This window comes from Thermothelomyces heterothallicus (assembly GCF_042370625.1).
Source record: "Thermothelomyces heterothallicus CBS 202.75 unplaced genomic scaffold P884_scaffold_3, whole genome shotgun sequence".
NCBI lineage: Eukaryota > Fungi > Ascomycota > Sordariomycetes > Sordariales > Chaetomiaceae > Thermothelomyces > Thermothelomyces heterothallicus.
Window position 1 is genome coordinate 1,081,012 of NW_027192564.1, and position 16,098 is coordinate 1,097,109.

General features: G+C 55.8%; 6 protein-coding genes across 6 annotated transcripts; 3 read left to right on the forward strand and 3 right to left on the reverse strand.

Annotated features, from left to right (window-relative positions):
* The first annotated feature begins 208 nt into the window (after positions 1-208).
* P884DRAFT_80302 (iron hydrogenase) lies at positions 209-2,436 on the forward strand. Its single transcript, XM_069446102.1, has 2 exons — positions 209-462; positions 543-2,436. The coding sequence occupies exon 2, from the start codon at positions 643-645 to the stop codon at positions 2,413-2,415; it is 1,773 nt and encodes a 590-aa protein (XP_069300664.1). The 5' UTR covers positions 209-462; positions 543-642; the 3' UTR covers positions 2,416-2,436.
* Positions 2,437-2,456: 20 nt separating this feature from the next.
* Positions 2,457-3,353, reverse strand: P884DRAFT_297159 (uncharacterized protein; the record flags this gene model as incomplete). The annotated part of the gene is made up of 2 exons (XM_069444486.1): positions 2,457-3,126; positions 3,184-3,353. 2 exons carry the CDS (start codon positions 3,351-3,353, stop codon positions 2,457-2,459), a joined length of 840 nt encoding a protein of 279 aa, XP_069300665.1.
* A 337-nt stretch (positions 3,354-3,690) lies between these two features.
* Positions 3,691-4,630, forward strand: P884DRAFT_327418 (uncharacterized protein). The gene is made up of 3 exons (XM_069445538.1): positions 3,691-4,049; positions 4,132-4,321; positions 4,384-4,630. Exons 1-2 carry the CDS (start codon positions 3,905-3,907, stop codon positions 4,275-4,277), a joined length of 291 nt encoding a protein of 96 aa, XP_069300666.1. The 5' UTR covers positions 3,691-3,904; the 3' UTR covers positions 4,278-4,321; positions 4,384-4,630.
* Positions 4,631-8,683: 4,053 nt separating this feature from the next.
* P884DRAFT_297161 (kinase-like domain-containing protein) lies at positions 8,684-11,409 on the forward strand (the record flags this gene model as incomplete). Its single annotated transcript, XM_069444487.1, has 3 exons — positions 8,684-8,836; positions 9,425-9,897; positions 9,954-11,409. 3 exons carry the CDS (start codon positions 8,684-8,686, stop codon positions 11,407-11,409), a joined length of 2,082 nt encoding a protein of 693 aa, XP_069300667.1.
* A 1,681-nt stretch (positions 11,410-13,090) lies between these two features.
* Positions 13,091-13,922, reverse strand: P884DRAFT_267241 (ATP synthase complex subunit H-domain-containing protein; the record flags this gene model as incomplete). The annotated part of the gene is made up of 3 exons (XM_069442088.1): positions 13,091-13,359; positions 13,688-13,784; positions 13,905-13,922. The coding sequence occupies 3 exons, from the start codon at positions 13,920-13,922 to the stop codon at positions 13,091-13,093; spliced, it is 384 nt and encodes a 127-aa protein (XP_069300668.1).
* A 539-nt stretch (positions 13,923-14,461) lies between these two features.
* On the reverse strand, positions 14,462-16,004 carry P884DRAFT_237275 (uncharacterized protein; the record flags this gene model as incomplete). The annotated part of the gene is made up of 3 exons (XM_069440028.1): positions 14,462-14,993; positions 15,059-15,903; positions 15,962-16,004. 3 exons carry the CDS (start codon positions 16,002-16,004, stop codon positions 14,649-14,651), a joined length of 1,233 nt encoding a protein of 410 aa, XP_069300669.1. The 3' UTR covers positions 14,462-14,648.
* Positions 16,005-16,098: the final 94 nt, after the last annotated feature.

Consider the following 16,098-nt stretch of genomic DNA (forward strand, 5'->3'; position numbering starts at 1 on the left):
GTGACGGAAGCAACCCAGGTGCAAAGATCAATAAAATGGGTTCTTGAACTACAAAGGATTGTTTATATATTATCGTCAAACGTTGAAAGATTGAACATGAAGATTGCCAGAGCCATCATTGGGATGTTCCAAGATAGACATCGATAAACGTAGATGATATCATGTCAACCCTTAGAGACCTTACGTACATACATACAAGTACGTCATCGTGGTGTTTGACAGGTACTGTAATACCAATGCTGTGATTGGCACAAGTAATCCGTATTGTTACCGTAAGTCGGAAACCGGCGGCGTGGACCCTCTTATCGGCGGGGCATCCAAACCGCCACCACAGAGCCGATACCGCATGTGCGAAGTCGCATTTCAAAGCAAGTCGCCCTCAAAATCGTGCATCTCCGAGTAGAGAGTCTTCGCGGACCCCCACGACCCTTCCTCCCCGTTTTTTTTTACGGGGCATTCAGAGTGCGTTTTAGATGCGCTAGGAAATCTCTCACCCCAGAGACTCGCTGGTCGCCATTCTTACCGCGTCCATTGAGAAGCAGCTCTTCTACGAGACGGAACTTGCGCCTATTATTGCTGGATTTCATCCGTCGTTTTTCTTAACGTCCAGGGCGAACGATCCGCCTGCGCGATCGGCCCAACATGTCCGCGATCCTCTCGGCCGACGACCTTAACGACTTTATCTCCCCCGGCGTCGCCTGCATCAAGCCCGTCGAGACCCTTCCGGCGCGGCCACCATCATCTTCCGAACAACCCCAATCCCTCGAATTCGAAGTCATCCTAGACGGCCAGCAACCCTCTGCCACCGGCGCATCGACAAACGCGCCCGCACAGATCTCCCTCACCGACTGCCTCGCCTGCTCCGGCTGTGTCACCTCTGCCGAGGCCGTGCTCGTCAGCCTGCAGAGCCACAATGAGGTTCTCTCCATGCTCGATTCGGCGCCGGCGCTGCGGATAACGCGGGACAGCGACGGCGGCAGCTGTGGGGCTGGCAAGTTCAAGGTGTCTGGGCTGGAGGATCCAGCGGCGAAACTCTTCGTCGCGAGCGTCTCGCCCCAGACAAGAGCCAACTTGGCTGCGGCGTGCGGGGGGGGTGTCACGGCGCGGCAGGCCGGTTGGATGATCGAGCAGTTGTTGATGGGCCCGGCTGGTCTGGCCGGGGGAGGAAAGCACGGAAATGGATTCACATGGGTTGTAGACACCAACACCGCGCGGGAGGCATGTCTCGTGTTGGGGTCGGATGAGGTTCTGGGGCGGCGTGAGGGCCAGGGCTCCTCCGACAACCCTACTCCTCCCGTACTGACGTCGTCATGTCCGGGGTGGGTGTGCTACGCGGAGAAGACGCATCCGTACGTGTTGCCGTACCTGTCGCGGGTCAAATCGCCGCAGGCGTTGATGGGCACGATGCTCAAGACCGCGCTCAGCCGGCTGCTTGGGATTCCGCCCGACAGGATATGGCACTTGGCGGTCATGCCGTGTTTCGATAAGAAGCTGGAGGCGAGCCGCGAGGAGCTGACGGATGCGGTGTGGGCAGGCTCGGGCAAGCCGGGGAAAGGGGTCAGAGACGTGGACTGCGTCATCACAAGCAAAGAGGTTCTCATGCTTGCCGCGTCCAGGGGAGTTGACTTCTTTGGGTTGCCCAAGTCAGCGCCGGTGCAGCAACCCGAGTTTCCAGATCCCACCATCCAACGATTCCTGTTCCCGGCACAGCATCGGAAGCAGGTTCGGGAGGAGGGCACGTCTGGCGGTAATTTGCATTACATCCTCCATGACGTGCAATCGAGGCACCCGGGTTCTCGGATACAGATGGCGCGCGGCAGAAACGCCGATGTCTTTGAGTACTCCGTCGTCAAGGCGTCAGGCGAAGCCGCGTTCAAGGCGGCGCGCTATTATGGCTTCCGAAACATCCAGAATCTGGTCCGGAAGCTGAAGCCAGCAAGACCATCCCGCATGCCGGGTGGCAAGCCCGTTGGTAGCGCGAGGAGACCGGGCAGCAAGTCTGCTGGCCTAGACTACGCCTATGTCGAGGTCATGGCGTGTCCCGGCGGCTGCACCAATGGAGGTGGCCAGATCAAGGCAGACGACCAAGTGATTATCGATCGCAAAGGGCTCGGCGAGAAGCCCGGTCCAGACGAGCAAAAAGCGTGGCTGGCGGAGGTCGACGAGGCATATTTCTCTGGCGACGAGCCGGATGCTGCACACGGTATTGGCAACGGAAACTCGACCGGGCTCGTTGCCGGCATCTCTCCCTCGCATATTCGAGATACCCTGGCACACTGGGAGGATATAACGGGCATACAGCTGGATAGATTGGCGTACACGAGTTACCGCGAGGTCGTAAGCGACGTCGGCAAGCCAGTCAGTGACACCGAGCGGGTGGTTCAACTGGCCGGCAAGATCGGCGGCGGGTGGTAGCCGTGGCCACGGTCCTTGTAGAACGCTGATAGAACGGAATATCAACCGAGCTCGCGTCCTCGTCGGGCGAAGCCGAAGCCGCCTCTTCCGCTTCCATCCGGTCCTCTCGGTGCACGTATGACTTGATCTTCCTCGCGCGGGATATTTGACCGCGTGCCTGATTGAGAGTAGCTATCCCCGCGCTTCTGTAGGTTGAAGCCCGGCTTTGGCGAATAGCCGGGATCAAACAGCTCCCTAGTGGCCCCCGGCTGCTGGTTGTTTTGTTGCCTCCTGTCCTGCCGCGAGTTATCCTGGTCACGGCCACGGCCACCCCTGCCACGACCTCGCCCGCGGTGGCCCTGCCGACCTTCCCCTCCCCCCCCTGATGGCGGGGTACCGGTGCGGGGCGAGGACTGGCCGGACGAGGGATTCGAATCACCAAAGATCTTGGCTCGCGCCTCCTCGTACCGCCTCTGCTTCTCTTCGAGTTCACGCTGCTGCCGCTTGCGGATCTCCTCGGGCGATTCTTGCGGCTGCTGCTTCTTCTCCTCGCCTTCGTCGTCTTCATCCTCTTTCAGCGTCAATTGCTCGAGGCCGGTGACCGGATCGCGCTTGGCGAGGACCTGCGGTGCGGGCTTGCGGCTGAGAACCTTGATTGGCGTTTTGAAGGGCATCGTGAGAGGGACTTGGTCGGCCATGGTTGGTAGGAACGGCGGATCATCCGGAGCCTCTCTGCGCGCGCAAGGTTAGCCGTGGTAGGAACCTAGCGGTCGGTCGTGTGCATCCTACGCTGACTGCCATAACCTGCGCTGTTCTTCGGCGTGTTTTGCCAGCCGCTCGGCGCGTGTCATGGGTGCTTGAGGCTCAGGCTTTGGTGGTTCCTCCTTTGCTGCGCGGTCGGCCAGGACCTCCCAGTCGTCGTCCTCCCAGACGTCTGGGACTCTCCCCCCTTTGCTCATTTTAGCGGCGTCGCGGTGGCCCTCGTCTGTTTAGGGGGGGGGGTCTTTTACAAGATGCGTTCTCCCGATCGGTTGTAATCAAGTAACTAACGTTATTGCTCGTCGTTCGAGATCTCGGTTTGGCCGCACGAGGTCATTTCGAAAGCTCACTTTTAATGCCCACTGCAGCGGGTTGGAGACGCACGGACCAGCTACCACGAATGTGGGGGGATTCAGCACCCAGGAAGGTGTCATAGGTACCGCAGCTCCTCCGTAGTCGGTACTATTACTACAGGCGCACGACACATTGCTCATTGCTCGATCGACTACTCACTTCTTGAGAACAATCTGCTCAATTGTGTTAACCAAGATTTGGGTCTCTCCGATTGGCTCTACCTCGAGCTTCAGTAACCTCGCGAACGTCTCACATATCAAGGGATCTTGTAAGTCCCGTCGCTGAGCCCGTACCAGCTCCTCGGCTTCGAGAGCCGATAATCAAGGCATCCACTGGATCAAGACCAACACAAAGCGAGGCAGTCATCGGCCCAAAACCCACCTCCATAGGCATTATAATGAACTCCGACGACCTAATGTCTGACCCTGCTCACCCGACCAACCATTCCTCAGATTCCAAGAAAGGGGTCTGGAACACCAAAAAGTTTCGCGATGAATACGAGATGTACAAAAATAGGCTCCAAGACCAGAGGTTCAGTGTCGGTAAGCAGCCATTTTGGTCCCAACAAACCCAGCTTGCAATGCATTGATGGTGTCGTGGCCGTCTACTAACCTGCCTCTCTAGCTGAGTACCCTGACCCGCTCTCACCGCGGCCGCCTCACCCGAAGCAGTATCCCTCGGGAACAAGCCCGGAGCTGGAGAGGAAACTGCAGGAGCTGATCGCTCAAGTAAAGGCCGGAAGAGGGGGTTCTGGTAGCAGTGCTGCTTGAATAAGTTGCTCCAGACGCAGCATGAGATTCCGCAGATTCGTTTGGTAAGCGGAATGGCGGCCACGACCTGTAGCGGACGGCTCCGGTTCGGTTAACGAATTACTAGTAACGTTGTTATTCGAAGGTCTATGGCGGGTTTTGGCTGGACTTTGGAGTTTATTAGCGAGGAATGTCATGAGTTGGTTCGCATGTTCGTTCTCGGCAGAGAACGATATAGACATTGCTAGCTTCCCATCTCTGTGACACCGAACAATGTGCGAGCGTTGTTGACTATGCTCCATTGCCTCATTTTGGGTTGGAATCTTAGCGGACCGCTCCTACGCCAGTCATCTCTGGAAAACAAAATGATCGACTAGAAAATGCAAACTATGCGTGCGGCATATACACTCTGCACTTGTAATCCACATCAGGCGCCATTCTGGCCTTACTAGGGGGCAAAGTTCTAGCCTCTCGGCTGTGGCGTGCCAGTAGAAGGGAATGGGGTGCGCTTGTTAGGAACCCTCTGCTACCATCACTGAGACCCATACACTCGCAAGCGACTTGACAATAGCGCGAGGAGGCATCTAGGATAGCATCCAGTATCCCTGAAAATCCAAAGAGCCGGCGATCGAGCGCAATGCCCGTACTAGCAAGAACCAGCCGGTAATCGGACACACCAAGCATCACGCCAGCACCGCTTCCGTGTACGCCGCCTGTATAGGTATCTCTCTGTATCCCAGGTACTTTGCTATGCAGTTGTGTATGTACGGATTACAAACGTAAACGTAGATCCCCACGCTCCTCAGGGAGTAAACGGCGGTCGGCCGTGTGTGTTCGAGAGACCAGCGTGGAAGGGGCGAGTACTCATTGTGTTGTTTTCCGAACACGCCCTAAGCGCAAGTGGCCTATTCGGCGTTAACATAGCCCAATACTACCTCGTTTTGCTGGCAGTCCGTTGTGGTGACATGGGTGCGTGGTAAGGAGTTCGGAGAACCCGAAAGTTGCTTAAATACCTAGGGGCCGCGACCGGCATGAGGCGTGAGTGGTCCGTTCAAGCAGCTTATCCAAACGTAGAGTAGTCTATGTAATACAAGTAGAAAGTCTCGCAATAGTGTAGTTAATCCGTACTCTGCATATAAGGCATAGACGTTATACACTGTACTTCCGTGCCGAGAACTGCAACCTGGTTGCCAAAAGGGCTGACGTGGGCCGTACTTGCCCGCAGTACTCCGTAAACGATGTAACTAACGGCGAGCATTGCTTGGCAGCCGCAACCAGTCAAAATCGCGGCCTCGAGGAATTGCTCAGGGCGATACCGCGTTCTAGGCTGCTTGCGTGCCAGTTCATTCGAAGCCAACCGCCTGCATGCCCGCGTTATTGCCACCGTCCAAGACCACTTCAGGCCAGTCGTTGGGTTACCAAAAGATGAGTGGTGCATAGGAAAAGGCCCCTAAAATAACTAGTGCATTCCGGCGTGTTGTGCGCGATGGACTCCGTAACGAGCTGGGAGTCGGCCATGAACATTAGTTACTGTCCTTGGCAAATTGCACCAATCGCGAGTGAGAGATTTGGGATGTGCCTGCTCAGCTGCCATCTGCGCGTGATGACTATTTGCAATACCTGGCGGCTCTCAGCATCGGGAGAAGCTACAGAAAGGTGTCAAAGGTGGGGGGAGGAGGTCCTTCCCTAGACCTGCCAAACCACATGAAGCGGAGAGGAAATCAAGTTACCGTGCTTCATTGGGAGAGAGGACGCTGGTCTAGGCTGGGCCTGAGAACAGCGACCAGGCTAACCAACAAGTCTGGTTGGCCGGGGTCGCGCTGAGAAGAGCTAGGCTGCTGGTTTCAGAGCCACGCAACCCGAAGCATCAGCCAAAAGGCATATATTGTGGGCCTCTGGCCGAGTCATTGATTATTAGCGTGATGGTCTTCGTAGGCTTCAAGCTTGATGGCGACCTCGAGACAGTCGCTGAAGTCGATTTATCTATTCTTGTCCACTTTCAACTTGGCCTGGTAACGGGACGCCGAGCCGGGAATGACACCTCGGTCTTGTATGTTCAGTCACCTGAAGTGGATTGGCCCTCTCTCTCAGATACGGATGTTGAGTCTTTCGGCCGAAACCCGCAGCTACGCAGTAAGCGAAAGCCAAGCTTGGTGCAGTAGCCGCCCAATAATCCGGTAGTTCTCAGACCTTCTCAAACACCCGGTTCCTCGCCGACGCACCTAACAGTAACGAGAACCACAGACACGGTATCGCAGACCCCAGTTTGTTCTTTACCAGCAAAGGTTAAAGATTCCTTGCGCCTCAGACCACTCTTTTGCTGCACCAGCTTCGCTTCTCGGTTCGGGAGGTCTTGGCAGCCAACACCTGAGAGGAACCCACCTCGGAGCCCCACCGGTGTACGTGTACTTTACTCCGCCGTTAAGGCAATAAGGTACCTACTGGACACACGAGTACGCACCACAGCGTGGTAGGTGCGTCAAGAGCGCAGAGCGGGCCTTTCGGGCAGAAGCTGAAAGCCCTTATCGACGTCCCGGGTGCGGTCCCTCCACTTGACTCCCAAAACAACATCAAGGCCCGCTTCCGAACCGACTTGACTACAAAATCAGCCCAGCCGCGAGACACGGCGATTAGAATTGTTTACACGACGCGAGCGCGGAAGCATAGCCTGGAACCTAATCTGCTTGTTCACCTATCTGCCCGACTATTCTTTGCCTCCCAAAGCATACTCGATTTTGTATCGACGAACCGTGACTCGTTAAGATTCTAACCGTCAGCCACTTACCGAACCTAACAAAACACCATACCGGTCCGTAGCGGGCCACAGAACCACGCTGAACCCTCGCCTGGCATTTAATCCGACAACTGAGCGACCGAAGAGGCACAATGCCAGGCCCCGCAGGAGCAGAGACAGCCGGCGCCGGACCGCAAGATCTGCTGGGGAGGGCAACACAGGCCATGATGTCAAGGTACGTTGATTCTCATTGTCGCATTACCCACTCTAGTTATACCGTTGTTGGCGGTTAGTTATGCAACATTTGACCCTGTCCGGTTTGTTCCCACACCAATTCCCACCACATCATCCTGTTCTTGCTGGGTTGTCGCCTTGATCTGCTTCGCAGGCTTCCAGAACCTCGGCGCCCCTCTCAGCCACATTCTGTACCCGCTACCCTGCATCACCGTTCTCTTTGCACTTCATCTTCACCTAAGGATGAACTTAATTCGGCTCTGCGCACACGTGCCACTGTGTGGGCTTCGTCCAAAGCACCCCCAGAGGCGAAGATGGACAAGGGTCGGCAGCTGCCTTCTCGTATGTGTAGGTGGTTGTTTACACTACCGCTTTCGGACAATCCCTGCCTCGCTCTCTTCTAGCTTGCTTGTAAATGGCAAGATTCCCTTGATGTTCGGGATACACGAGAGACATGGCAAGTGCCCGGATGACGTCTCTCCCGAGTACAGGTTACCCTGCCAGATTCCAGATTCGGCGAGTGCCGTCATCACCGACAACGGCTGGGTATTCCGTTACCACAGTCCGGCAATGCTACCTTTGACGGGTCCTCTGGCCGAGGTGCTTCGAGCACACCATGGGTGCATTAGTATGCGAATATGCCGCACGAAAAAGAGGTGGTGATTTGCACATGCGAACCCCGTCTTTGCGACCAGCATTTGCGGCGCCAATTCTGCGGTGCCAAGGAGCGCAGGCTTATCACCCGTGTTAGCTTCACCGAGAAGCCGGTCCGTCTGACTCGCTGAGTGAGCGAAGTCGCTGTCCTGCCTTCTCAAGACACCCCTCTCTCCCCTTGACATTTTGTCCCACCGCGTATTGTGAGGTTTAGGAGAGAGCCGGTCTCATCTCTCTCTCTCTCTCTCTCTCTCTCCCTCTCTCCCTTACCCCCCAACCCCAACTCCACTGGCAGATCCTCAACAATACCACATGGCACGGATCAAGGGTACATACATCTCGCACTAAGACACAAGAAGTGCTCTTTCTTATCTTTTCTTTTCTCTTTTTATTTTATTTTATCTTATTTTGAAGCGTTCGCTTTCCTCGCCCGTCTCCCGACCTGCAAACGACTTTACACGGGTCACTTTTCCCCAGAGTGCCCCTCTTGCCCCGTCTTTCCCGCCTCTGCCGAGCGAGACCCCTTTTCCTTTTTTCCTTGGGGCCGATCTCGTTCTGGCAGAAAATTTCCACTTTTACCCTGTTCCTGTTCTCGTCATAGACGTCTGACTGCCCCTCTTCCCCGAGGCAACCCAGCTCACCCTTGCTCAACCCGACACCGCTATCATGAGTTAGCGGTCTACACTATCTCCAACGGTTGCAGCCGTTCTTGCCTGCTTTCTTCTCGTCTCCCCGCTCATTTCGGACTTCGTTTTGCCGCATCCCTGCTTCTCCCGACCCGCAACGAAAATCACTCAAGACCACCATGGACGGTGTTAACCCGCATAGCAGGACTGCCGCGGCAGAAGATGATGGTCTTGACCAGATCGGCGTTGACTCGCCGCGGTCTGGCGTCGCAACTCCCCAGCCTGATCTCCATGACAGACGACTGCCGGGGATCATGAGCTACTTTAACCAGGTTCGTGCAAGCTCTCTTCAGCGATTCTGGTCTGGTTCTTTCGGCTTCAGCGGACGCACTACAACAACCCCAAAGCCCCCCATGCCGGGCCCCAAGGAACAGTTGCAAGCTGCAACGCGGGCAGAGCTGCCTCCCACCCCCGCCGAGCCGGATCCTTGGACCGGCTCGCCAGCAGATGGCCCCCCTCTCCTGGCACATGAGATGTTGGGACCTACCGACGAGACAGCACTTGGAGATGCTGCACAGGAGCACTCGTATCCATCCCCTCCAGCATCACACCCCTCTTCGCTGCGCAACTTTCCCGGAGTCTCATGCAGCCAAAAGGCGGCGGAAGGGACCCCTCCGATTTCACGGCCGGCCAGTCTGCGGCACCTCAGCATCTCAGACTCAGGGAAAGGCGCAGCGAGGGCCTCGTCTCTTCTAGCACCCCTGACAACCATGGTCACCGAATCTAGCGTCTCAGCCCGCCATCTTTCGAATCCAGCGAGACGCCCCTCCACTGTTCCTAGCTCTCCGAGCCGCGAGCGGGATTTTCTTTACGAGTCAGCCTCATTGGTTCATCTCAGACTGAAACTAACAAGCAACAAGAGCGGTGCATCGACCCCCAGCCGTGCCCTCTCGTCGGCTCAACCTTCGCACAGCGAGGAGCAAGAGGGCTCGGGGCAAAAGAGCGGTAATGGGATTGACCGGACGGCGGCTAGCACGCCGACACCGCCGGGAGCACAGGCGCCGGCGGCCAAGGGCAAGCTCACCATCAAAGTTACCGAGGCCAGGGGTCTGAGGAAGTGCCAAGACCCCTACGTCGTTGTGGTCTTCCAGCGCAGTGAGCTCATCTCGTCTGGCCCTCGCCCTACTGAAGACGATGACGAGTCCGCCATCAACGCTGTCGCCACGGGTGGCATGCCGATGAAGCGGCAAGGGAGTGATTCCGGTCGGCCCATGGCCATCCCGATGCGTAGCAGGCAAAGCAGTAACACGAGCATCTCCGACTTCAACACCTTTCGCAACCGCAATACGCGCCGTTCCTTCACCAATCCGAAGTGGGATGCCGAAGCGATCTTGTAAGTGTTGGGTCTCGCGACCGTGCTAACAAGTCAGACGACTAACGTCTCCGCAGCGACGTGGTCGACTCGGATAAACTTGTCGACATCTCTGTCTACGGCCGTGGCCAATCCGGGGAGGAGTTTCTAGGTCATGTCGACTTTCAGGCGGTGACAACAGAAAAGGAGGCCCCAGTCCGCGGCTGGTTTCCTTTGAAGGGCCACGCGGACACCATGGCCGAGAACGCGCCGACGGGCGAGATATACGTCGAATCATTCTACCAACGAACCGAACAGAAGCACTTTGGGCCCGAAGATTTCCAGATCCTACGGCTCATCGGCAAAGGCACCTTCGGTCAAGTATACCAGGTCCGGAAGAAGGATACCAAGCGCATTTACGCCATGAAAGTCCTGTCGAAGAAGGTGATTGTGCAGAAGAAAGAGGTGGCGCATACTGTCGGCGAGCGCAATATCCTGGTCCGGACCGCCATGGCGGACTCTCCATTTATTGTTGGCTTGAAGTTTTCCTTTCAGACGCCGTCTGATCTCTATCTCGTGACAGACTACATGTCGGGCGGAGAGCTTTTTTGGCATCTGCAAAAGGACGGCAAGTTCGAGGAGAAGCGGGCCAAGTTCTACATCGCCGAGCTCATCCTCGCCATCCAGCATCTGCACGAGAACGACATTGTCTACCGCGACCTGAAACCGGAGAACATTCTCCTCGATGCCAACGGCCACATTGCGCTCTGCGACTTTGGCCTTTCCAAGGCGAACCTGACCAAGAACGACACGACCAACACCTTCTGCGGCACGACTGAGTATCTGGCCCCAGAGGTGCTCTTGGACGAATCCGGCTATACCAAGATGGTCGATTTCTGGTCTCTGGGCGTCCTTGTGTTCGAGATGTGCTGCGGTTGGAGTCCATTCTACGCCGAGGACACGCAGCAGATGTACAAAAACATCGCGTTCGGCAAGGTCAGGTTTCCGCGCGACACTCTGTCCTTGGAGGGGCGCAACTTCGTCAAAGGATTGCTTAACAGGAATCCGAAGCACCGGCTTGGTGCGATAAACGACGCCGAGGAGCTCAAGCAGCACGCCTTCTTCGCGGATATCGACTGGGATGCTCTCTCTAAGAAGCTCATCACGCCTCCTTTCAAGCCGCAGCTAAAGAGCGACACGGACGTGTCTTATTTCGACCCCGAGTTCACCAACGCGCTCAACACCAACGGCTCTCTCAACGAGCGCGCCGCCGCCTTGGCCAAGGGCTACGCAACGTCTACCCCACTCTCGCCTTCGGTGCAAGCCAACTTTCAGGGGTTTACCTTTGTCGACGAGAGCGCCCTCGACGATCATATGAGGGATCGTTATAGCAAGGACGAAGACGAGGGAATGGATGACGCCGACGGTAAGGCCGACGATGATTGGGATGACCTCAACGATGTCGACGCCCGGAGCTCTCACCGCATGAGCGGTATCGTCCGAGGCAGCAACAATGACGAGCAACTGTTTGGAGCGTCCGGCTTCGATATGTAATGATGTCTGCATCTGGGGCCGATGTGCCTTGTCATCTGTTTATCTGGCGATGACCGCTTTGTTGCGGCCTACAAGCCTGCTATTTGTTTTTCTTATTCCCCACTGTCTCTTGGCTGTCTGGTTGGGACGGTACAGAGAAACAAATTACAGAAAAGAGAAACCCACTATTGATGACTTCAACGAGCAAACCTATAGCATGTTGCATTTCAGGACGGGTTTCATTATGGCATAGGTCTGTTTGGTTGGCTGGGACGCACACACTCGGCGTTTAGGCGAAGGACTCGGCTGCCGGATCAAAATGACTTTCGTTTCACACATCATCTGTGATGAATGACGGATCGACTACCGCTGCGGGTATCTTAATTGTGGGTGGTTGATGCTACTATCGCGCGCTCGCTATTGATACGTGTGTCTCTGCGCCTCTGAGGGTGCTGACTTGTTTCGAGTGGTCATGGCAATGACCTCTCGCCCAAAGGAAAGCTACTAGAGTTCTTGTTTAGACCGAGCGAAGGTTGGCTCCGGCGGTAGTCACGAACTGTATGGTGCACTTGCGGAACAGTCGTTGTCGACGGGCAATGCTGCCGGAACTATATCTGCTCTTATACATGGCATTATTGCTTTGTTTACTCGAGAATGATCGTATGATCCATACCTGGTCAGATCTCGGGACGTGAGAACTTGGCTTACTTGTCCTCGTTGGTTAATCCTCTACAGCTTTCCCATAGGAGTAAGGCTAAGAACAGTTCCTCCATGGCCGAATGGAATTTGAAACAGATCCAGCTTGGTGGCTTGAACTGAGGACAGTGAGATATTTAACCTAAGTTTGGCAGCACTTGCTTTCCTTCCGTGCGAACTCACCGTGTGTCGATTCACATCTTTATGCCATAGAAGGTTTCTGGCTGACTGCTTCTTACATCTTCAAAAATGATGTACTTTTTTTTGGCTATTCGATTCACGAGAATCCTCTAGGCATCATGGCGTACTAACCTTCAAGAGTGTCCAAAACATTGGCACAAACACTTTACATGTCGGAATTCCGATCGATTTGAAGAACAGAAGTCTTAGTCACACAAGGTTAGTTTGTGGTATATTTACTGTCCATGACGTGAGAACGTTTAAAGTACCAACGGCCCGACAAGGTCCCTATGAAGCTGGGCCCTGATACTTATTCAACTGCTGCAACTGTTGAGACTTGCTCCATATCTTGATCTAAACCAACAAGGGCGACACTGAAAAGCATTATACTCCCAGAGTACGTCTGTGGCGAGTCAGCGTTCGGATGTAGCAAGACTCGCAAGACGGAGGGCAGAGAAGACGTTTTTTTTATACAAGCCTGTCAAGATATGTGTGCGTGCTTGTGTGTGTGCACGTACGAATGGTGACGGACGTGATATTGTAACAAGGCTAAAGAACAATGTACACGGATTATTCCCCGCCCAAGGAACGGCTCCTTGCCCCGGTGAAACTAGTGACCACTAGCCTCGCTTCTTCTCTCACGGCACTAGAAGGAAATCAATCCCTTTTTTTTTCGTCCTGTCCGACCCTCGAAACACTACCGCTGGTTTCCGGCCCAAACCAGGCGGCCGAGCAACGGGTCTCCACCAGAACCCCCCCCAAAAAAACCCTCTCTACTGCCCCCTGTCGCATATCGGACAACTGAAGGAATCCGGTTATCCTTAATTTAGTGGTGAGGCTCCTCCTCCTCCTCCTCGACGAGCCAATCCTGGACGGCGGGTGCCGGCTGGCCGGCGGCGGCGCCCTCCTGTCCCTCAACCTCAACCGCCATCTCTTCGTACTCCTTGAGGCTCGAGGCAAGGTCGGCCTCCTCGGGCGACTTGGGCGCCTTGGGCAGGTTGAAGGTGGCCACCTGGCCGACGGCATCGCTCTCCTTGATCGGTGTTGGCTTGTACGCCTTGAGCTCCTTGAGGTAGAGTTCCTGGACGAAGTCGGCTGTTGAACGAGGAATGGGTGTTAGTATTCAAGCAGATGAGAACCCAGGGATCCTAGGTATGGGAGGAGGCGGGCGTGGTAGGTAGAAGTCGCCTTGCGCGTGAAGGACGGGTTTGGCAATGTCGAGGAGATCGGATTGTTGCAGCCGAAGGAGAGAATCGTCCGCGTCGGGTATCCGTTCGATAATTGCGGTGTAATTGATGTTGCGAATAGCCATCCTCGTCTTGTTGCCAACTTCCACTGCCATTGCCGATCCTTCCGCGCGACCGAGCCTCCCACGCACCAATTCTTGCTCCTTCCCACGGTGTAACAACAGTGCTGCACGTACCTCTCCGCGAGATGGTCGGAGCCATGAAGGTCCTCATCGGGATGGCATTGCGAGTGGCAAGCCGGGAAACGGCCGCGACGGCCTTGCGAGCGCTCTGCTTGATGGGGAACGTCAGCAATTGGCGTTCAGCGCGACAACGCCGTCATGCATTGCATTAAAGCGATGACCGACTGCATGAGAGCGACAGGAGGGAGACTGATCAAAAGGGAAGACGTACCGAAGCCCTAGAAATCATCTTGATTTGATGTGCTGTGTTGCGATCGAGCACGCCTGCAATGGGGGAGGGGACACGAGTGGCAGTCGGCTGCTGCTGAGATGGGCAAGGTGGAGAGGTCTGTCACTGAGAGGTTTTCAAAAATGCCCCGGCTAGGCGTCGTGCAAGCCTCGTCACTGGAGGGTGAGCAGATTGGTCCGTGCCTCATCTGGTTGAATCGGAAGAAGCCGGCCAGCCAGGTCACGTGGATCATTCGTCCCTTTAAGTCGTCCCGATTCTGGCCTCGGGGTCTCTGCTTCCATGTCAGGAACTTTATAAGGCTTGGGAAGTCATGATAATCGTTCTTGCTTATTTTCACTAGGCGTGAGTCACTGGTAGGTGTAACTCAAAGCTGCCCGCTGCCCGGGTTAACACGGTACAATCAATGAGCATGAAGCAGCACGTCGCTGCCCAGCTCTTTACCCAGGAGCTACGTTCCTCCACTGCGCATTGACCAATTAGGGAGCTGAGGATGATCGATGATACAGATCCCAAACCCGAATTGCTTTTATGATCCAAGGCATCTACATTACATCGTTCCCTCTCGCTTCCTATAACTCTTCCGATAGGTCCAAGAAGAAGAAGAAGAATAAAGAAGAATAAGAAGAGCAAGGAAGCAAAAGAAGGAGAAAAAGAAAAAGAAAGGAAAGGAAAGAAAGCAGCGCAAACAAAAACGCTCTCTGTAGCAAACGCATCCCACGGCACGGCTCAGGCCGCAGCAGGCGCCTCGCCTGCCATTTTCTGGGTCTCGGACGTCCCACGGCGGAAGAATCGGCATAGCTTATAGCCCAGGTAACCCAGGAAGACGACACCGGAGATGACGCTGTACGCGACGACGGGACCGTCCTCCTCTCCGGCCAACTTCAGGCCGAGCCCGCCATTGATCACACCCAACACCATCAGGATGCGGCCCCACCAGATGTGCACATAGCTGATCAGGCCGCGGCGTTGGACCTTCAGGTAATGCAGGTGGTGCAGGATGCCAAACACGGGCTGAATGCCCAACAGGCAGATGATGACGGCGCCGAAGACGGTATGCGTCTCGTTCCACGGCTGAGTTTCGGCCTCAGTGAGTCTACTCCAACAGCTTGCTTGGGATGCGGGTCCGGGTCACTCACGTCTCCAAGAATCCTGCGGCCCGCCACAACGCCCAGTCCGAAGCCCGCCCACATGAGACAGAAGGCGACGGCTTGCCACGCAGCGTGCACCCACCACTTCCCAATGAGCGGCATGATGGTCGAACCGAGAGGGTAGAACAGGCCCATAACGAGCGCCATGATTATGCCGTGGGCCACGAGGACGGCGGGCTTTGAAGACCCCGAGATTTGGGTAAAGCCGCCGCTAGAGCCGGGGTCACTACCCGGACCGGAGTCCTCGGACCCATCGCCGCCTTCGTCGCTACCGGTCGAGAGGAAAGGGTTGCTGTCGGCGCTGACGGTCGCCTTGGTCAGGTCGACTCGGAACTGGGCAACATTGTCGTGTTGATAAATGGTGGTGGCTCGGTCCGTTGTTGCCAGCGACGGGCCCTGTTTCCAGGCGCCGATCCAACCCGAGCTACTGCTCTGGAGAGACATTTCACCCCCGTCCCAGGACTCGCAGTTGGAGCACGCGACATTGGCTGTCATGGTCGAGCCGTCCTTGCTAACTCCGCTGCCGGCGAGGAGAGTCAACCGGGTGGCGGTGCTGCTCGTATCGAGCTTGGGCTCGGTTTGCCCGACGCCCAGACGCGGAGATAGGGTCACGTTCCCCTTACCGTCCTGGTACATCAGAAAGATGTTGGCACCTACCATGCCCGAACCGGTGCCCAACGCCACCCATTGGAGCGAAGTCGGGGCCTTGATCTGGAAGTAGATGTTACCGGACCCGGCCCTCGCCGACGAGACGGGGATGGCGATGCTGTAGCACGTCCCCCCGCTCCCAGGAGGGCAGTACTGCACCGGCTCACTCACTGCGGGAGCAGTAGCTGAACGGGGTGGGGGAAGTTAGTCCACGCATTTTGTTGACCAAAGAAGCAGACATACCGAGCAGAGCAGCGGCTAGCAAGGCGCAACCGAAGGCTTTCATTGTTGTGTCTCGAGTGTCGAAAACGCGTTGTTTAGTTGCACTCGATCTTCTTGGGCCAGAGAAGGAGAAGGAGAGTGCAGGAGGAGCAGTCTAT